At 40.2% G+C, this 22,512-nt stretch overlaps 1 protein-coding gene across 4 annotated transcripts in view; it reads left to right on the top strand.

The window, feature by feature from the left end:
- LOC139464825 (insulin-like growth factor 2 mRNA-binding protein 2) overlaps positions 1-22,512 on the top strand; it is a 76,403-nt gene that overhangs the window by 19,110 nt on the left and 34,781 nt on the right. For 3 of the 4 annotated variants that reach the window (XM_071246346.1, XM_071246347.1, XM_071246345.1), the window contains exons 2-3: positions 17,025-17,211; positions 17,975-18,157. In XM_071246346.1, coding sequence (XP_071102447.1) covers positions 17,196-17,211; positions 17,975-18,157 — 199 coding nt within the window. In that variant the 5' untranslated portion in view covers positions 17,025-17,195. Of the gene's footprint in view, positions 1-17,024; positions 17,212-17,843; positions 17,877-17,974; positions 18,158-22,512 lie in introns of those variants that run through there. The other variant, XM_071246348.1, reaches the window with a different exon arrangement.

Here is a 22,512-nt window from a genome sequence, read left to right as displayed (position 1 = left end):
TTGACAAGTATCTCTTTCATAAGCATCCATACTTTCATTCATGATCCCTGGCCGCGTCATACCAAAAGACGTTAAAAGATGGTACTTGTTGTTACCCTGTCTGGCGCTCGACATTAAGGGGCTAAAACAAGGACTGGTCGGTTCGGAGTCAGTATACTGTGTCTGAGTGGGGTATTCATGTTAAACTGCGGCATGGTATCGCTAAACCCCATTTCACCTCACCTTCACGTTTTCGAACTCATTCGCGATTATGACTAGTAACATCAGTGTGCTTGTCTCCCCGTTAGGATTCCTTCCCCAAAATGCTCCGTGTGCTTGTCTTCCGTTAAAATTCTGGCCCCCCAGAATGCCCCGTGTGCTTGTCTCCCCGTTAGGATTCCTGCCCCTAAATGCACTGCGTTAGGAGTCTTGCCCCCAGAATGCTCTCTGTGTATGTCTCCCGTTAGGATTCCTGCCAAAATGATCCGTGTCTCGTCTCCTGTTAGGATTCCTGCTCTCCAAAATGCTCCGTATGCTCGTCTCCCGTTAGGATTCCTGTCCTCCAAAATGCTCCGTGCACTTGTCTCCCGTTAGGATTCCTGCTCTCCAAAATGCTCCGTGTCTCGTCTCCCGTTAGAATTATTGCCACAAGAATGCTCGCTGTGCTCATCTCCCGTTAGGATACCTTCCCTCCAAAATGCTCCGTGTCTCGTCTCCCGTTAGGATTCCTGTCCTCCAAAATGCTCCGTGTGCTCGTCTCCCGTTAGGATACCTTCCCTCCAAACTGCTCCGTGTGCTCATCTCCCGTTAAGATTCCTGTCCTCCAAAATGCTCCGTGTGCTTGTCTCCCGTTAGGATTCCTTCCCCTTAATGATCCCTGTGCTCGTCTCCTTTTAGGATTCCTTCCCCTTAATGCTCCGTGTGCTCGTCTCCCGTTAGGATCTCCCCTCCAGAATGATCTGCCCCTGAGTCCCCCCTCTGTCTCCCCCGAGGCAGACCAATGACATCGTGATATGTCCGATGATTCAGTGTGGAAGAACATGCTATAACTGTTGAATTCTGGGAAGGTGAACAGAAGGGACGCCATTTGTGAGAAAGTCTGGCAATTTTTGACAGGGTATGTTAAATGAATGATGTTACTGTTTGTATTTCTGTTCGTGTTTCTTCACAGTAAGCTGATTATAACAAAGTGATTGTGAGCCTGTGTCATGGGTCTTCGTTCGCCATCCGCCCGTTCGTCAGCCGGCATTGGCCTAAACGTCGTATCTTCATCTTCTAGAAACTATTATTTGTTGTTTAACGTCGCACTGTTAACATATCAATATCAGTAGCACAGAACTTATTCTCCCTTGCCATAACAAAATAGACATTTTATACTTAGACATTGCTAGATGCTTGGGTCTGAACTTGAACATTCTACAGATTACAATCTCATGGTATGAAATGAACTGAAACATGCAGTCGTGCTTTTACGAAGGTTTTGGAGAACATTGTCACAAAAAATATTATAACATACGTCATAAATATAACTGAACTATGAATGTTTTGTGATTCTTTATGTTAGTGAATATACTCTTGTCACATCATCATCATCAAAAGTAGTAGTAGTAGTAGTAGTAGTAGTAGTAGTAGTAGTAGTAGTAGTAGTAGTAGTAGTAGTAGTAGTAGTAGTAGTAGTTACAGATTAAAATATAAAAATGCAGCAAAGAGGGTTTAGGTGACCTGGCAGATCTACACGCAGCCCAGACAGCGAATGGGACTTCTCCCAGAAGGCGCTGCCTAGTCAATCCCACCCGGAACTTTTCAGAGAATGTGAAGACTTCCCAACACTGCAGCCTTCTGCATTACCCAGATGTCAGAAGGGCTGTATTCCTGGTAGAAAACCCGGGTACTCTCCCGATGTCAGTCAACAGATTGGGAGGTACCAAACCTAAGGCACTGAGAACAATAGGGGGTCGGACAACTTGGTACTTGGGATGAAAGGGTGAGATTTCGAAAGCGAGGTCCGCATATTTGCCATGTTTTTCCTGAATCTTGTCAATCACACTAGTGTCAAAAGGGACAGAAAATTCAATGATATAAATGATTTCATTGGATGTATGAAACAGGACAAGATCAGGTTTGTTGGCCTGGATATGTCTGAGGCTGTAATGGGCCTGTTCCAAAGAATTTTGTATTTATCATTTTCCATGACCCTCTCTCTACATATTCCGGGTCGTACCATGGGTGGACCTCTCTCTCAAAACCACAAGCATGGCGAAGACGGTAATAAAATGATCGAGCTAAACCATCACGTCGTTTAAGATACTGTGTTTATGCCAAAGCTGGGCATCCACTAACAATGTGTTGGACAGTCTCATTAAATTCATTACATAATCTACATTTCATATTTACATTTTGATGCAAAATCACACATTGACGGTTTCGAGTGGGAAGTGGCTGGTCCTGAGCAGCAAACAGAAAACCTTCTGTTTCACTTTTCAGGCTAGACGACTTCATCCAAGTAGTAGTAGTAGTAGTAGTAGTAGTAGTAGTAGTAGTAGTAGTAGTAGAGTTTCAAAACTCACTTAGTTAACTGTTATTTTCAGTTTCCCACGAAAATGAATAATTCAAATTTCAAAGGTCATCTATGTTAAATCTATGAAATGCAATAAAACCATAAAATGAAACTTTCTAAGTACTAAGACTTTATTTCATGTAGCTAGTCAACGTGGAATAGTCCCAACCACGACATTTACTTCTGAAAATGGATTGCCACCTATGCGGAGTTGTTTTTTTTTTCTTTTTGGGGGTATATGATCAAATTATAAAGCCAGTACAACCTACCTTTTTAGTAAAGCCAGTACAACCTACCATTTTAGTAAAGCCAGTACAACCAACCTTTTTAGTAAAGCCAGTACAACCTACCTTTTTAGTAAAGCCAGTACAACCTACCTGTTTAGTAAAGCCAGTACAACCTACCTGTTTAGTAAAGCCAGTACAACCTACCTGTTTAGTAAAGCCAGTACAACCTACCATTTTAGTAAAGCCAGTACAACCTACCATTTTAGTAAAGCCAGGCTAAGACGGGTGAGTCTTGTGGAAGAGAAACACTTGAATCTGAGTGCAGTAGTCTTCAATGTTCCTCATTGTAGTTCCTCATTGTAGTTCCTCATTGTAGCCTTGACATTGTAGTTCCTCATTGTAGTTCCTCATTGTAGCCCTGATATTGTAGTTCCTCATTGTAGCCCTGATATTATAGTTCCTCATTGTAGCCCCGATATAGTAGTTCCTCGTTGTAGCCCTGACATTGTAGTTCTTCGTTGTAGCCCTGACATTGTAGTTCTTCGTTGTAGCCCTGATATTGTAGTTCCTCATTGTAGCCCTGATATTGTAGTTCCTCGTTGTAGCCCCGATATAGTAGTTCCTCGTTGTAGCCCTGACATTGTAGTTCCTCATTGTAGCCCTGATATTGTAGTTCCTCATTGTAGCCCTAACATTGTAGTTCCTCATTGTAGCCCTGATATTGTAGTTCCTCGTTGTAGCCCTGATATTGTAGTTCCTCATTGTAGCCCCGACACTGTAGTTCCTCATTGTAGCCCTGATATTGTAGTTCTTCGTTGTAGCCCTAACATTGTAGTTCCTCATTGTAGCCCTGATATTGTAGTTCCTCATTGTAGCCCTGATATTGTAATTCCTCATTGTAGCCCTGATATTGTAGTTCCTCATTGTAGCCCTGATATTGTAGTTCCTCATTGTAGCCCTGATATTGTAGTTCCTCATTGTAGCCCTGATATTGTAGTTCCTCATTGTAGCCCTGACATTGTAGTTCCTCATTGTAGCCCTGATATTGTAGTTCCTCATTGTAGCCCTGACATTGTAGTTCCTCATTGTAACACTGATATTGTAGCTCCTCATTGCAGCCCTGATATTATAGTTCCTCATTGTAGCCCCGACACTGTAGTTCCTCATTGTAGCCCTGATATTGTAGTTCCTCATTGTAGCCCTGATATTGTAGTTCCTCATTGTAGTTCCTCATTGTAGCCCTGACATTGTAATTCCTCATTGTAGCTCTACCATTGTAGTTCCTCATTGTAGTTCCTCATTGTAACCCTGACATTGTAGTTCCTCGTTGTAGCCCTGACATTGTAGTTCCTCATTGTAGCCCTGATATTGTAGCTCTACCATTGTAGTTCCTCATTGTAGTTCCTCATTGTAACCCTGACATTGTAGTTCCTCGTTGTAGCCCTGACATTGTAGTTCCTCATTGTAGCCCTGATATTGTAGTTCCTCATTGTAGCCCTGATATTGTAATTCCTCATTGTAGCCCTGATATTGTAGTTCCTCATTGTAGCCCTGGCATTGTAATTCCTCATTGTAGCTCTACCATTGTAGTTCCTCATTGTAGTTCCTTATTGTAACCCTGACATTGTAGTTCCTTATTGTAACCCTGACATTGTAGTTCCTCGTTGTAGCCCTGACATTGTAGTTCCTCATTGTAGCCCTGACATTGTAGTTCCTCATTGTAGCCCTGACAGTGTAGTTCCTCATTGTAGCCCTGATATTGTAGTTCCTCATATTAGCCCTGACATTGTAGTTCCTCATTGTTGTTCCTCATTGTAGCTCTGACATTGTAGTTGATCATTGTAGCTCTACCATTGTAGTTGATCATTGTAGCTCTACCATTGTAGCCCTACCATTGTAGTTCCTCATTGTAGCTCTACCATTGTATTTCCTCATTGTAGCCCTGACATTATAGTTCCTCATTGTAGCCCTGACATTGTAGTTCCTCATTGTAGCCCTGACAGTGTAGTTCCTCATTGTAGCCCTGATATTGTAGTTCCTCATTGTTGTTCCTCAATGTAGCCCTGACATTGTAGTTCCTCATTGTAGCCCTGACATTGCAGTTCCTCATTGTAGCCCTGACAGTGTAGTTCCTCATTGTAGCCCTGATATTGTAGTTCCTCATTGTTGTTCCTCAATGTAGCCCTGACATTGTAGTTCCTCATTGTATCTCTATCATTGTAGTTGATCATTGTAGTTCCTCATTGTAGCCCTGACATTGTAGTTCATCATTGTAGCTCTATCATTGTAGTTGATCATTGTAGTTCCTCATTGTAGCCCTGACATTGTAGTTCATCATTGTAGCTCTATCATTGTAGTTGATCATTGTAGCTCTACCATTGTAGTTCCTCATTGTAGCCCTGACATTGTAGTTCCTCATTGTTGTTCCTCATTGTAGCTCTGACATTGTAGTTCATCATTGTAGCTCTACCATTGTAGCCCTACCATTGTAGTTCCTCATTGTAGCTCTGACATTGTAGTTCATCATTGTAGCTCTACCATTGTAGCACTACCATTGTAGTTCCTCATTGTAGCCATGACATTGTAGTTCATCATTGCAGCTCTACCATTGTAGTTCCTCATTGTAGTTCCTCATTGTAGCCCTGACATTGTAGTTCCTCATTGTAGCTCTACCATTGTAGTTCCTCATTGTAGCCCTGACATTGTAGTTCCTCATTGTAGCCCTAACATTGTAGTTCCTCATTGTAGCTCTACCATTGTAGTTCCTCATTGTAACCCTGACATTGTAGTTCCTCATTGTAGCCCTAACATTGTAGTTCATCAATGCAGCTCTACCATTGTAGTTCCTCATTGTATTTCCTCATTGTAGCTCTACCATTGTAGTTCCTCATCGTTGTTCCTCATTGTAGCCCAGACATTGTAGTCCCTCATTGTAGCTCTACCATTGTAGTTCCTCATTGTTGTTCCTCATTGTAGCCCTACCATTGTAGTTCCTCATCGTTGTTCCTCATTGTAGCCCTGACATTGTAGTTCCTCATTGTAGCTCTACCATTGTAGTTCCTCATCGTTGTTCCTCATTGTAGCCCAGACATTGTAGTCCCTCATTGTAGCTCTACCATTGTAGTTCCTCATTGTTGTTCCTCATTGTAGCCCTGACATTGTAGTTCCTCATTGTAGCTCTACCATTGTAGTTCCTCATCGTTGTTCCTCATTGTAGCCCTGACATTGTAGTCCCTCATTGTAGCCCTACCATTGTAGTTCCTCATTGTAGCTCTACCATTGTAGTTCCTCATCGTTGTTCCTCATTGTAGCCCTGACATTGTAGTCCCTCATTGTAGCCCTACCATTGTAGTTCCTCATCGTTGTTCCTCATTGTAGCCCTGACATTGTAGTTCCTCATTGTTGTTCCTCATTGTAGCCCTACCATTGTAGTTCCTCATCGTTGTTCCTCATTGTAGCCCTGACATTGTAGTCCCTCATTGTAGCCCTACCATTGTAGTTCCTCATCGTTGTTCCTCATTGTAGCCCTGACATTGTAGTTCCTCATTGTAGTTCCTCATTGTAGCCCTACCATTGTAGTTCCTCATCGTTGTTCCTCATTGTAGCCATGACATTGTAGTTGATCATTGTAGCGCTACCATTGTAGCCCTACCATTGTAGTTCCTCATTGTAGTTCCTCATTTTAGCCCTACCATTGTAGTACCTCATTGTAGCCAGTCCTGAAGACCCGTGAAGATCCGTGGTAGAATAGGTCTTCAGCAACCTATGCTTGCCGTAAAAGGCGACTATGCTTGTCGTAAAAGGCGACTATGCTTGTCGTAAAAGGCGACTAACGGGATCTGGTGGTCAGGCTCGCTAACTTGGTTGATGAATGTCATCGTATCCCAATAGCGTGGATCGAAGCTCATGATGTAAATCACTTGATTGTCTAGTCCAGACTCAATTATTTACAGTCCGACGTCATATAGCTGGAATATTGCTGAGTGCGTCGTTAGACAACACACAAACAAACAAACAAACAAACAAACAAACAGTCCTGAAATTCTATTCTGTGTTATATTTTTGCTGTCTAAGCAATATTTTAAGATTTTTCTTTTGGTTTCTCTGGAAACTTTGATTTCACTTCTCCACCTGTGTGGGTCATTTCAAATTTAACAATTCACATTTTAGTCCATAAATTAAATGTAAATCTTGTGGCTGTGCCATATTTTCCACAAACTAACGCCACGAGACCTTTGGTATTTCACAAGTGAAAGGTCGTATCGACCATGAATACAGGTATAAAGATATGGTAGATAATCCACAGATTTTCGTGACAATATCAAGTTTAACCAATGTGTCGAGACACTGAAGAGAATATATTGGCTAATATGTACTGGAATACAGTTGGAGGATACGAGATGGGGATGTTATAGCCACAACCTTAGATGACACGATGTAGAAGCTAATGCACCATTCGCAGTTATGAAATGAAATGAAAATTTCAAAAGAAGTGTATAAATCGTTTATCAGGTGATTTCTTGCATCTTGCGTTGTGCACAAACCACATGTGTATTTCATACTGTGATGCAACTATGGCATGAACAAGTAGAATAAAAAAGATTGGATAAAGCTGATTTCCTCTGAGTACCAGTGTTTAGTATGGTCCCATTAAACATGGCATTATGTTCACGTGATTTTTATTAGAGAAATCAACATCCCATTTTAATTTGACTTTTTTTGTATGTTGATATGTTGTGCCCAATGCACACAGTATATAAGAAATAGCTCATATGATAGTCAAAGAGATAATCAATATGTCGATATGTTAATTTCAATTAAAAACCTTCTCGAAATACATATATTATTAAACATTGTATCTATGTTCTGCAAAGGTAAGGAAAGGCTCCCCCACTCATAATATTGGGTCCCCCACCCATAATATTGGGTCCCCCACCCATAATATTGGGTCCCCCCCCCCCCCCCCCCCCCCCTCACTCATAATATTGGGTCCCCCACACATAATTTTCGGTCCCCCACCCATAATATTCGGTCCCCCACTCATAATATTGGGTCCCCCACCCATAGTATTCGGTCCCCCACCCATAATATTCGGTCCCCCACCCATAATATTCGGCCCCCACTCATAATATTCGGTCCCCCACTCATGATATTCGGTCCCCCACCCATAATATTCGGTCCCCCACCCATAATAGTCGGTCCCCCACTCATAATAGTCGGTCCCCCACCCATAATATTCGGTCCCCCACCCATAATAGTCGGTCCCCCACTCATAATATCCGGTCCCCCTCCAATAATATTCGGTCCCCCACTCATAATAATTAGCCCCCCCACTCATAATACTTGGCGCACGCACGCATAATACTGGGCGCACGCACGCACGCTCTCACACACTTCTTCTCAGCAAATCTTTTTACTGAATCCTAATACGTTCTGCTTGCTTTTTAGCTCAGTATTACCCGACATGATTCCTTAATAAGATGGGAACAAATCTGTATATGGTTAAAAACTTACTCGGGCTGCGTTTGTAGGCCTAGGGTACACAAAACCAACTTGAGGACACTCAAGACATGACACTTGAACTCATTGATCTGCATAATCTGTCAAACTGGTAACAAAAGCACGGTTCATTGACACTGGATTTGGCGCTCACGGGACCAGTGAGGGCTCAGACACGGTTCATTGACACGGGATGTAGCGCTCCCGGGATCAGTGAGGGCTCAGACACGGTTCATTGACACTGGATTTGGCGCTCCCGGGACCAGTGAGGGCTCAGACACGGTTCATTGACACGGATTTGGCGCTCCCGGTACCAGGCAAATAGAACGAGTACAAAGGAGTACGGCTCATGAATTTCATTACCGTAGTTTATGTTTTATTAATGCATGTTAAGTTAAAATGTTTAAACTGTTAAAATGTTCATACTGATATCAGTGTTCAGTCCAAGTGAAGTAGTTTCGACTGAACTGAAAACAATATTTCAACATCTTTTCCGAGCAGTCGGATTACGTACTGAACACAACTGAAAATTTTACAAACATTTATGAAGTATTCTTTCCCGGTTTAAACTGTAATGATAACTTTACACAACTTAGTTTTCTAGTCGCCATAGTTTTCTCAATGTTTCCTGAGCGATTAAAAGTAAATTAATGTTAAACATATTAGGTTTAATATAACAATATTATGAATGAGTTGTCTTTTTCAAATAAAGGACACGTAAACAAATAGTGAAAATCATCAGCTGTGTCCTACAATCGGTAGAGTGGGCATCTTATTTCAGATAAGGGGATTATCCGTACAGCGGAATGTCCGAGTAACTCTCCATTCCTTATAAATAATGGAGTAGATATTCCCCAACTTAAAACTCATCCCTACTTTTACACTTTGACAAAATATTCTGTAGTTGAAAATATTTGAAAAATTCAAATGCTGCTTCAAAATAATGTACAGTTGACAAGCAACTCTCCATTCCTGAAAAATAATGGAGCGTTCAAAAAATAGAATGACGTCACAGATGTGTTTTAATTCTTAAGAATGTTTCAAGTGGTAAATTATTATTCGATGTTCTGAATTTGAGTTAAATTCTCCAAACGTTTCCATCAGTATTAATTAAATAGTTTTTAAAAAACTTAGACAGTCATTTGTTACGATAATGATGGCTCCTTTGGAAGATGTATCTCTTGCAGCTATCCAGGATTGCAACTGGATATCACTTAGTTTATATTTAACTATATTTTAAAGATAACCTCGACTTTGAAAAGTTTGTGATCTTGTGTGGTCTTGATGACACAGGCGCTTCATTTGTGAACACATCCACATCGTGCGTAGACTCACCGCTAATTAGAATATATATTTTTAACATCGTGATCTGTTTAAATTAATTGTATTTCTATTTTATGTATAATGTATTTCTGTATGCCTCGTTCACATCCATCGGTAAGAGGCGACTAACGGGATCGAGTGGTCAGGCTCGCTGACTTGGTTGAAGCATGTCATCGATCTCAATTGCGTGGATCGATGCTTCTGCTGTCAATCACTGGATTGTCTGGTCCAGGTTATTTACAGACAGCCGTCACGTAGCTTGGATAGCTGAGTGCGGCGTTCAACAAACAAACAAAACAAACAAATCATATCCATCGATTTGACGCTCACAGTACCAACAGCAGGATTCCTCGAAATATGAGTTCGGCTTTCCCGGGACTATTTGATATTCAAATGTGGGTGTTCCTGGTCCATAACTCTCACGTGCATGGACTTCACGTGCACCGCGTCACACTCCAGCACACTCCCCTGTTCAGTGGAAATGGATTCTTCCGTTCACGTCGATGTCTCTTTAGCAATATAACGTTCTACAGTCAAGTCCCGTTAATCCGACATTGTTGGTTGCATATGATTATATGATGTTTATATTAAGAAAAAAGAGGAAAAGGGCAATATTCATATTGTTATGTTACATTGTTAGCGGAATTTATTTTCTGATCCTGCAACCTCTAAAGTTTAACACAATGTATGACTAATTCAAAATATGAATACACAATGCCATTTAGAAAGTGGTCAAATGTAACAAATGTTATATTTGGGATAACACTCTCTAAGTAAAGTTCAGATTCTCGTACTTTTTTTAGTTAAGTCCCGTCCGGGAGTCGAACCCACACTTGCCAGAGTGAGGCACCTAATCGCCAGCACACAAAGTCAGCGATCTAACCCACTCAGGGACTCAACCCCCAAAAGTACGAGAATCTGTACACCTGTCAGAGGGGTACTCAAAGTACGTGATCTAGACTACCAGTTGTCGGACTTTCATTTTTGTGGAAGCCTCGGTGGCTGAGTGGGTTAGATCGCTGACTTTGTGTGCTGCGAGAAAAGCAGTAACTGCATGTTTAATGTTAAGCAAGTTTTTCTCTGCAGCCGTTGAAATACGCAGCTACTCGACGCTTGTCTCGCATCAAAACACGGGGCTGTGTACTCACGGGCAGATGACCACGGAGTACGCTGATCACTGTGTCGGATTTACGAGACTAATTAATGAGCGATTTGGGTAATTCATTGTAAATTAGGTGTATCGGAGTCGGAGTGCGAGACTGTCGGATTAACGGGTCTAAATAGCACTGATTTAATCGGTTCCCATCATTACTGTCGGATAAAGCCGATTGTCGGATTAACGAGTGTCGGATTAACGAGAACTTGACTGTACTTAAGAACCGCCCGGGGCCAGGCGTATTACGTGTGAAGCGTGGTCATCGGTCATCGTCTATGTATATTGTGATATTTAATTGTAATATTTTCATATACTTATACACATGAGCATTAATTTAGCACCAACCCCTTTTCGGATATGTTTAACTGAAAAATGACTGGTGTGATTCAGTGTTGGAAACACGACAAAAGAGTAGAAATCTGACAACGCCTGGCATTACAAATAACATTTCAATAAGTATTAGTATTAGCCCATCCCATGAAACAGACTTTCACATGAAGCAGTGATAAACGGTTAATGTGAACCCATGAATCACCACTGACTCTGCAATCAGTATCTGGAGTATCTATCTCTCTGACTGATGCCAAGGTGGTCCCCAAGGTGTTCGAGTAGGTTCAGATAGGGAATGCCATTATTTATCGCAGTTGGATTTTAAATCAGGTGCTGCTTAATTAATGCCCAAATATTTGAGCGCGCGCGTGCGTGCGTGTGTGTGTGTGTGTGTGTGTGTGTGTGTGTGTGTGTGTGTGCGTTCGTGCGTATGCTATTCCTTGTAATCACGGTTGCAGCCTAGATTGCGGTCGGGTAACCTAGTGGTTAAAACGTTCGCTCGTCACGCGGAAGACACGGGTTTGATTCCTGACATGGATACAATGTGTGAAGACCATTTCTGGTGTCCCCCGCCGTGATATTGCTGGAATATTGCTAAAAGTGGCGTAAAACCATACTCACTCACGGTTGCTGGGTGCTCCACAGTCTGGTGTCCGTTTCCAGCCTAGATCTATGTGTAAACAATTAGCAGTATTCCAGCTATATGACGGCGGTCTGTAAATAATCGAGTCTGGACCAGATAATACAGTGATTGATATCATGAGCATCGAGCTACACAATCGGGATACGATCACATATATTAACCACGTCAGCGAGCCTGACCACCCGATCCGGCACACTAAAAACAAGTGTTTCTGTTTCAAATACACACTGATGCTGCAACACTTTATAGACACGTCCACGTGTATGTTTATAAACATACGTGTTAAAATTAAAGACGTTTATGAATAAACACAAAAAATGTAAAACTGTAACACTTTATAGACACGTGTACATGTTTATGTAAGAATACATGTTCAATGATAAACACTGACGACTGAGCCAGTAAGACAGTCGGGTCTTCAATAGAACATGATTCTAAGGTGAGTCCGGGGGGGAGACGTTTCACGAAACTGATCCATTTTGTCCCTTTAGGTCCACTGTAGGCGTGCTGCTTCCAAGATAGATGAGCTTGGCAAGTTATCCTTGCCAATCCTTAAGAATCCTTATGACCCCAAATTACCTTATTATTCAGCATACTGTTTGGGGAATTGAGAGACGAACGTTATGGACACTAATGATTGACTTGGACTTCAGAGCTCGTCCTTTTTCTACTGCCACATACTTTTCCATGCCCACCAGTAAGTCTATTTCTGTTATGTCATCTTTCTGTAATAAGATTTGTAATAACAGTTTAAATTTAACGGAATGTCGAGCATCAACATACTTCAATAGTTCATATTTATCATTTACTTGAAGTGAAAGAACAATAACGATATATCGTGTGGTGGTGATCTCGTCACAGACCATAACAATGTTATGTACGTCGTTATTATCTTTATGACGTAATTAAGAACATGTAGAGATACTCAATCAGGTGAGTTTTCGATTTCAATTACTGAATATGGGACTGAATTAACCGTTTCAAGTTGAACATGATTTCGTCTGATAACTAATTCACCCTAAATTATATCCAAACAGGCTGACGGGTGTGTGTGTGTGTGTGTGTGTGTGCGCGTGTGTGTGGTGTGTGTGGGGGGGTGTGTGTGCGTGCGTGTGTGCGTGCGTGCGTGCGTGTGTGTGTGTGTGTGGGGTGGGGGTGGGTGGGTGGGGGGGTGGGTGGGGGGGGTATAGTACTTTTGATAAGTGAAGCTTGTCGGGAGACATTATCTACATGGTAATAAGAGTGCTCACGTTCAGCCTTCGTTGTATTCACCACGTGACTCAGAAGCCATTCAACCTTCTGGCAGACATCTTGTCTGGCCTGTTCCTCCCCCTTTTCTGGGTACACCATAGCAAATAATTCCGACAGCACCTGTCATTAAATAACAGAGTATGAAACGACAAAAGTCTAGTCATTTTACAGGTAATCTATTTAGTATAATCCTTTTTTTTCATTTTCACATGAAGTTTACAATTTTTTTTGGAACTGTACAGAGTTTTGATAATAATGATTTGGAGACATCATGGACTACCGACAGCATGTTCCTATGATCTGTCACTACTCAGTACTCGCATGTTGTCCTTCTGAGAAACAGGATCGATACGCCTCAATTATGGGCTGGATCTTTCCGTCGGGTAAAGAGTCATCCACCTTTTTCTGTTCTGACGTAGGTGCCGGAGAAGCAGCTTGATTGGTGTTACTTGGTTTGGCCTTGTCCCATTCAGCTTGAAGTTCTTCGTTCAACATGTCTCTACCAAACGCTTGTTTTTAGAGAGCGTCAGTCGCCTCTTACGGCAAGCATGGGTTGCTGAAGACCTATTCTACCCCGGATGTTCACGGGTCAATTAAATAGTGGCTGTTGATAGTGATTGTGAATTGTCCATGTCGAGTTGACATTTTCGTTAATTCAAATGCCAAGAATACAGATAATTTAATGTAAAATATTAATTTGTATTTATATACAAATAGTTTCTAAAGTTATTTAATTTCTAAATTCTATAGAAACACGATATATTTCATTACGTCAATACATGTGACGTCACTGTATAAATGCATCAATGTGATATATCCTTTGTTGATTTCTAAATAAGTATATTTAATCACTGTTTTGCATTGTATACCGATGAAGGTTTTGAAAGAGTGAAATCATTTTTCGTTATGCTGTTGACGTTTTTCTTTCTGTAAGATACATTTTAAACACAATTTGGGAGTGAATCGTGGACTTTCTGAGTGCGTTTTCAATCTATAAGCTTTGTCCTGAGGTTGAACCTTGGATTGTTGGCACCATACCGGTTGGTTTCTTTGAAACTATTAACGTATTGTGTCTGGATCACTTTGAGTTTTTCTCCTCCATCACAGCGTTCGCTAGTCCCGACGATTCCCCACATTCTGGTGTCCCCGGTCGTGATATTGCTGGATTTTTTCCAAAAGCGTCGTAAAACCATACTCACTCTCTCACTCTGACATTAAGCGGATGCACTGTGATATGCAGCGTGACTGACTCACTGTTCAAAGCGGCGTTAAACCCAACCCACTCACTCGGAATCCGGGACGTCTATCAGCGAACACTAGATGCCGGTTATTCAGAACAGATCAGAACATATTTTGTTTATGCCGGGAATAACTTCGGCATATGAGAAACAAGTGAGCTTACGTGTACGTGATGGATAGACAGTGGTTAACTGGGCGATTTTACAGGTTTGATACCCCTAAACTTACATAATGTCTTTGGGGGCGGTCGGGTAGCCTCGGGTTAAAGCGTTCGTCACGCCGAAGACCCGGGTACGATTCCCTACATGGGTGCAATGTGTGAAGCCCATTTCTGGCGTCCCCCGCCGTGATATTGCTGGAATATTGCTAAAAGCGATGTAAACCTCACTCACTCACCCACTCACTCACATAATGTCTTTAGAAGTATAATTTAGTCTACTTGATCTGGGCCTACATTGTTTTATTTCCTAAAGTTCCGGGTAACTACATGTAAGCCAGACATTCAGACCGAAATTCATAAGCTAAACATCCATATTATGTTCCCCTGCCGCCATCGACACAGTGACCATTGTGTCTTGAAATGGGACATCATATTAAAATTTCCCATTTCAGAAAAAATCGAACTGAATTAACTTCTACCAATGATATTTTATAATTACTCAGAGATATATAGGTTTCTTTTTTATACTCTCCCTTTTCAAGTTTACATCTTTTGGCAAGATCTTTAAAAGAGACGCAGAAACAAACTGAGAATTATTTTTAACTCTGGTGAAACCCTGCATGATGATATGGGCAAGATATGAAGGAACAAGGAATTTAATGTAATTATTGATTGATAATGGTTATTTCAGCTTCGGAGACAGGCAGCGCGTAATGCAAATTAATTTCATTGGTGCATGCAAGGTTGAAATTGGATGCATTCTTCTGATTGAATGACAATTATACAATTCTATCGTTATAATTGGTGTACATCCCTGTAAAATGACGTAAATATCGCCTTTGTACCACTAAAGGTACATTGTACAAAAGTACATGCACTGTTAAGTTCGTAATGAATCATTTCGCTGTTATTTGTTTACATAAATTTCAACACTTATTTATTACAGTTTGGCATTTTCAGTTACCTTGTTATATTCTATAGATATAATTATTGATATTTTTAAAACGTCTTTGGAATAGAAATTAAGTTTATCAAAGCGCAATAATTTTCGAGACAATTATATAAGAATGACATATTAGTTTCAAAACATGACATATTTTCTCAAAGGAAAAGGTACGGTGATAATTAATTTTAAAAGCCTTTTTTGAATTAATCATATTGTGATGTTTTTAGAAACAGGTAGTTCAAAACGGTTATCAGTCTTTTGGAAAAGTTTAAGTGAACTGGAGATTAATTGGATTACAGAGGCTTTATGTAGATTTTTCATTATTTTAGATAAACAATTAAACATGTTCATAATCTGACCTTGAACAATGGACAACATAGCCAAAGCGTATTCTATCCATGACGTCATAGATGATCAATTAGCTCGACATTTCGTGACAGGGCAATTCCATCACTATCCAAACAGTAACCATTAAATTTATCATACTCATCATCAAATCTCGCCTAGTCTCGGGAGGGGGGGGGGGGGGGGGGGGGGGGGTACAAAAACACGACAGGTTAAGACGATGATCATGAAAGTGAGTGAGATAATGTTTATTGATTGTCTAATATTCCAGATTTATATCGACAACCTGTCAATTGATACTGGGCCAGACAATCCAGTGATTGAAATCATGAGTATCGATCCCCACAAATGGGATATATGACGCCTTAAAAATCCCCAACTGCGTGGGTCAATGCTCATGATATTAATCACTGGAATGCCTGGTCCAGACTCGATTATTTACAGACCGCCGTCATATAGCTGGAATATTGCTGAGTGTGGCGTTAAAGAACAAACCAACCTTAAAAATCCACCAAATCACCTAGCCTGACACCCTAACCACCCGATCCACGTAGTCGCCTAATTCGTTGCAAGCATTGTTTCTGGGGACCCATTAATATTCTTCACCCAGAACCCCTACGGGTTTGGAGTGATAAGTGCGATAACTACACGCAGCTTTAAGCAATTCTCCTGCTAGATCATGTCAACAGAAATGTGTTTTACAATGTACCTATTTCGAATCTGGGTCTCGTCCTAATTTAAGTTACTAACGAGCTAACGCTTTAATCAGTTTAAGCAAGGGATGCCTGGCTGTGTTATAATAACTTCTGTATCATCATGTATAGCCACGGATTCATTTCGGTCATTCCACATCCCTATGACAAGAAAGATAAAAAATAATTATCATAAACAGTGACAGTAATTAATTTATCTAATGCATAATCTTAGATATATTTTAACATCATGTAACTTATCAAAAGAAAAACGTGAATGTTAGCTTCAAAGCTCTGTGCTATATGCAAATTTAATATAATTCGCCCTTTAATTGTAAACCGAGCTAGATTTGTGCATTATACCGCAATAGAGCTTCGCAACGCATTTGTATTTCTAAATATATTGTAAAAAACTACTTTGCATTGAATGTACCTTAATTATTGAAAACAGATAAAAGGTAAATATATGTTAAGAAATGATAGAAATTATGCTATTGTATTTCAAGATTTCTACAAATTTTTAAATAAAAAAAATAAATTTATGTGATGACATTCATAACATTTCCTGATTTTAATAACAAACAAAATATATTTAAATTTCTAGCTCATTCAAATATGTATTTTTTAGTCAGAAACAACCTTTACAAACGTGTTTCAACAAGTGTTTATTCTAACAGCTCCATAAAAGACAAACCGAAAGACCAAGCGACGTTTTCTCAGGGCAATGAACTTGTGAGCAGCCACATCCAAGTCGACCCGTCCTACTGACCCACATATTTCATAAAGTCTCGGGCAGACCTCCCTCTTGTGTCAAACTACGAGGGTAGAGGGCTATATCCGGTGACAACATGGCAACCTACCGAGGTAAGATGGATCCGGTCACATTGTCATAGTTGCGGGGGCCTTTGACAAGGCCAGTGTAGATGAAATATGCTTCCGTTCAGCTAAACAGCATTATAACAAGTCGAAGTTTCTTGTACGGTTAAATTTCATGAATGATAGCTAACTCGTGACGTCAAGCACATGTCAGCGGCATGCGTGATGCCGGTGATATATTATCGGGTGGTTGGCTTGTAACGTGTATTTCATAAGCCGTAAATTGTCATAATATCCTAGTGTGTTAGCAGAGGAAATATCCAACGAAATCATTTGCTATTCTAGAAGTGCATGTAAAAGTTGTCGAAATATCGCCTAAAAAGCCGGCATCAAGTTTGACCACGTGGGAGACTGAACTGATGGAACTTTAGATGGACTAGTTTAATAGTGACAAGAGGGGAGATAGGTTAGACAGGAACGTCACATTTATTGTCAAGGCCAAGCCATATTACATTATACCCCTGGAGACGCGTGAACGAACCATCATGGAGTCATACGGTAGTTATTGAATTTACATTGTAGTGAGTTGCCTCATAGGTATTGCCGCTAACTATCCTTATCGTGTACGGCACGCCCCTATTTTATCAGTAATGAACTATTCTTAGTATCACTGCGCCGACCGGCGCTCGTAGTGCAACCCTTTACGACCAAATGTAAGTCATATAGTACTCAGTTTCTTTGTAAATTCTCACTGCCTCCTTTGACTATCACAACATGTTCACTTTGCCCACGTGACTTTTTTCTCTTTTAGAGTTGCCCGATATGTTCAGGCTTTACATTGGAAACTTGTCAACAGATGTGACTGAGGGAACGCTGCGTGGCCTGTTCGAGGAGCAAGGAGTTGCGGTCAACAACATATTGTTGAAAAGAAGCTTTGCATTTGTGGATTGTCCAGATCAAGAAAACGTTGACAAAGCAATAGAGAACTTGAACGGTAAGATGCGCTCTTGCTCGTGCAATATGAGTCAGTTTCTAATAAAATGTGAACGGGACAAACTCAACTCATGTGAAGTAATGTACCAAGAACGCCTACATTGATTCAAAATGGCCGGAGTATATGCCTATCAAACTAGATATAAGGACTAGTTAGTTGCTAACTACAAGCTGCATGCATATCCAAAACATGCATATGGTGGTGGTCATTCTCATGACAACGCTCCATTTACAACTGGCACGTGAGCGAGGTGCTCTCAAGTGTTTTCAACAAGCATGTGCGTGGAACGTCAGTGCCACCGACTCAAGTTCTTCTTCTCCCGCACAAACCCATGTGATTATGGCTGCACGACTAGGGCTCCAATTCTCACCCATTATGTTATCGTGTATATGCAAACCCTTCATTGTTGTGTGAGCTGAGTGATTTTCCTAGGACATCTCTGAACTTGCCGTGAGATGTCACTGAATGAAAACGGTGTCAGTGTCGTTTGCTCATTGCATCTGGTAGATTATACATTTGGCCTTGTTTAGTTTCTGAAGCTTATTGGTCTATGTTGAAAAACTGTCAATAAAGAATGAATGAATGGTGAGTGAGAATTGGCATCATCACAGGATTAGACACCACACGTCCAAGCAATACGCACATTTGTAAGACATTGTATTATTTCTCTGAAAGCATCATACTTATCAAGATTACATTAGCCTAGGCCTCCTGGCTAGCGACCAGTTATTGCTGAGGACCAATTATCACCAACTCCCCAATATAGCGTGCACGAGATCACATCTAATTTTACCTTTGCTCATTTTCATTGGAAGAGAGAAATATTTATCCGAAAAAGATGAACAAAACAGACTCTTGTGAGGAAATATTTTTAAAAACCCACCATAATCTCCTTGTTGTGATAACAACTTTAGAAAAGACATATGGGTGGATTCACGTGACTAATTCTAGCAAAAATATAAATAAAACAACACGATGATGCACTTTCAGTTCTGTCATTGCTTTCTGTCTGACATTTATTCTCCGAAATACAATTCTGAAACCTATTTGAGCTATGTTTAAAAAAGAATGTGTAGATCGAATTTCGGGAATATTGATAAAGCATTTCTTATCATTTTGATGATTAAAAAAATCAAAATCTAGTGTGATACCTGAGATACTAAAAAAATAATTTGTATAACTGAAGCAGTGTACGTAATCATGTGGCACATGTTAAGATGATTGCGATAACTGGTACAGTATGTTGACGGTAACATTCTATTTCCACTGTTTTGATTCCCTATCATAGCGCTATTACAGAAATCAACTGAATCTTATTCCACGGATTGAAATATGCACATTTGCTCATAGTTTCACAAAAATTGAAGTTATTGGTACAGTCAGCTTTGTACACAGAATATGTCCCCCAAAACATGAAAAAAAGTGTGATAACTGGTCAGTGACCAGCAGTATAAACTAATCCAAAATGAATGTGAGTGAGTTAAAATTTAACATTGACGTTATTTCAGTCATATAGGGACAAGAACAAGTTGATATATACATAAGTGGGTCATGAATACAAAGTTATATTTAAAATCAAATTAATCATGTTAATCCGAAATGAAATAATGGAGTTTCCCAGTGCCTACATCTTTCTGATATACATTGCAGGTCAGTTGTAAGTTTTCTGCAGCTATTCATGATTGCAGTCAGTGGTCTGCTTTCTAGGAACACAAAATATTGATCATTATCTTAAGTCTTTACAACAGAATGTCACTCGTGACTGCATCTTGTGTCATCTGCTTTCATCATAGTTCTATATTTTGTAATCTATCAATTCGCAAAATGTTGGGAGCAAAAAAGAAAGATATGGTTTCTTAGGTTAAAAGTCAGTGTGATTTGTGATGATGCACTTTTAATCAGAAGGTACCTCTTTGTTGATGCATGTCATTGTATCTCAATTGCGCGGATCGATGCTCATGATCAATCACTGGATTATTTGGTCCAGGCTTGATTATTTACAGAGCGCTGTCGGGTAGCCTAGTGGTTAAAGCGTTCGCTCGTCACGCTGAATACCCGGGTTCGATTCCTGACATGAGTACAATGTGTAAAGCCCATTTCTGGTGTCCCCCTGCCATGATATTGCTGGAATATTGCTAAAAGCGGCGTAAAACCATACTCACTCACTCACTCAAACTCTGTAACCATGCCATGTGTTGTCTGCTCTTGCCTTGTGCTGGACTTGATCTGAGACCATGACAATTTAAGCTGAGTAGACACCAAAATATGCAATTCCTGTACCATGTTTTGTTTGTTTGTTGTTTAACGCCGCACTCAGCAATATTCTAGCTATATGACGGCACTCTGTAAATAATCAAATCTTGACCACACAATCCAGTGATGACATAATGAGCATCTATCCAGACAATTGTGATACGATGACATGCAGCGAGCATGACCACCCGATCCCGTTAGTCGCCTCTTACGACAAGCATAGTCGTCTTTTACAGCAAGCATTGTTTGCTGAAGACCTATTCTACCCCTGATTTTCGCGGGTCTCCTGTACCACGTGTATTGGAGTTCCGTATTTCAATCTTTAATGTTTAATTCCCTCATTGCTGATAGATGTTACATACTGTTTCAGGGTTCACTCTTGGAATTTTCTGACATGCGCCCTTTATGTGAAAATTTCAAACATTCCAGAGGTACACCCACATTTGCCCATATAACACAATGTTTAAATGCCCCATTGTAATTGAAAATGTGGGCCTTTTTTCAAATTTAGGGGCTTAAAACACAAGGCCCATCCCTAGAATTATCCCTGCTGGTTTAAATTTATGTGAGGGTCAGTGAACTTTCAAAAAAGGTTTGGAACAGTTTTGGCAATAGTATTCTGAATAGTAGTAATTATATTGATCAATGTAACGGAAATAAAGTATTGCTGACGACCCCAAAGACGGCCATTTTTGTCCTTATTGCAACTCAAACTAGAGGAAGTAACTATCAGTATCAGAAGTTACCCGAACCCTTGCTAACCAACCACCCAGTCAGGTTTGAAATTCACCAAATCTATGTGTTATTTGTACCTAACATTATATCATTATGATCCTAATAGCATAAATCTTGATGAAAGCCAAGTCTAAAGGAACAGTCGGTCTTTACAGGAAGCAGAAAAATATGAAGCATTCCTCAACCCATAGTATGGCTCAAATGGATGTAGGGAACACAATGGAAATGCTCTTTATCAGAGACAATCTGTAACATGATAGTATGCTGCACATGCACCAGAGGGTGCATTATGTGCCATTTCGTCAAGCTGCGTTAGGTAACAATGCATGTGTGGACTAGGTGGTGCATTTGGACATGGCCAGGAGAGTTCACAACTGTAATTTTGCTAAGATTTCACTTCAAGATGGAAATTAAGAAGGGTCCTTGAAAATTAAGACAAGGCTGGTATTTCCATGCTGTGGCATAGCTGTGTGTAAAATTAAGCATGTTAATACTCAGTGTTTGAAATAAAATAAATTGTCAGGTTGCCATCAGAAGCCACTGACTTTAGAAGCTGCAGGCCCTGACTAAACTTCAGTTTATTGTGACAAATAAATCGGCACGTAAATGTATTTCAGGCCATAAGGACCCATACAAATTTGAAACTACACGTACGAGACAATACCTACCTGCCACAGGCCTTCGGGCAGGCGCTAATTTCGAACACTTTTAATACTGGAATCGATTTTTCTTGAAATATTAACAAATGTTGTATTAAGTTGATTAATTTACTAAGTTAATGGCCCAGTATAAAGTGGTATATAATTTTATATATTCTAGACTTTCAACAATTTCCTGTTTTACCTCTCCCTCTTGTGATTCTTGTCATTCTGCTTTCTCTTTACCATTGTTTAGTTGCCATGGCAATCTCCCAAATAAACCTTGATATATATCCCTTTCCTATCTGGTACTTGTTAGCAATGGTTAGAGTAGGAATCTTAATCATTGTTGTTAACATATCATTTACTAATTGGCAGAAAAAGTAGTTAAGCCCTATCGCAGATTGCCCAGTACTAGCACATGTACTAGATTTGTTTATCAGAATCCTGGTTAGCTTTGCCTTATAGGATTGATGTGATACTAAGGCTGTTGTCATTAAAAAAAAAGTGCTCTGGCTTTATTGAACCAATTGACTTGATTGACCATGTTGACAGAATTATTTTTTCCATTTTTATTCCCTCTCCTCTTTTTTGCCCGAAGTGATAATACTTTGTGTGTCTTGTCAGTCATCACCTTTGTGTTGTTTGCTTGCTCTAGGCATTATATCCGTGTCCATGATGTATGGTTGATTTGAAAACAGGTAACAAATGCCTTGGTATCATGTGCTT

The sequence above is a fragment of the Haliotis cracherodii genome, unplaced genomic scaffold (genome assembly GCF_022045235.1).
Source record: "Haliotis cracherodii isolate W230 unplaced genomic scaffold, xgHalCrac1.p SCAF_17, whole genome shotgun sequence".
In the NCBI taxonomy this organism is placed as follows: domain Eukaryota; kingdom Metazoa; phylum Mollusca; class Gastropoda; order Lepetellida; family Haliotidae; genus Haliotis; species Haliotis cracherodii.
Note: the sequence above shows the minus strand (reverse complement) of the source record. Positions and strands in the feature narration are given on the sequence as shown.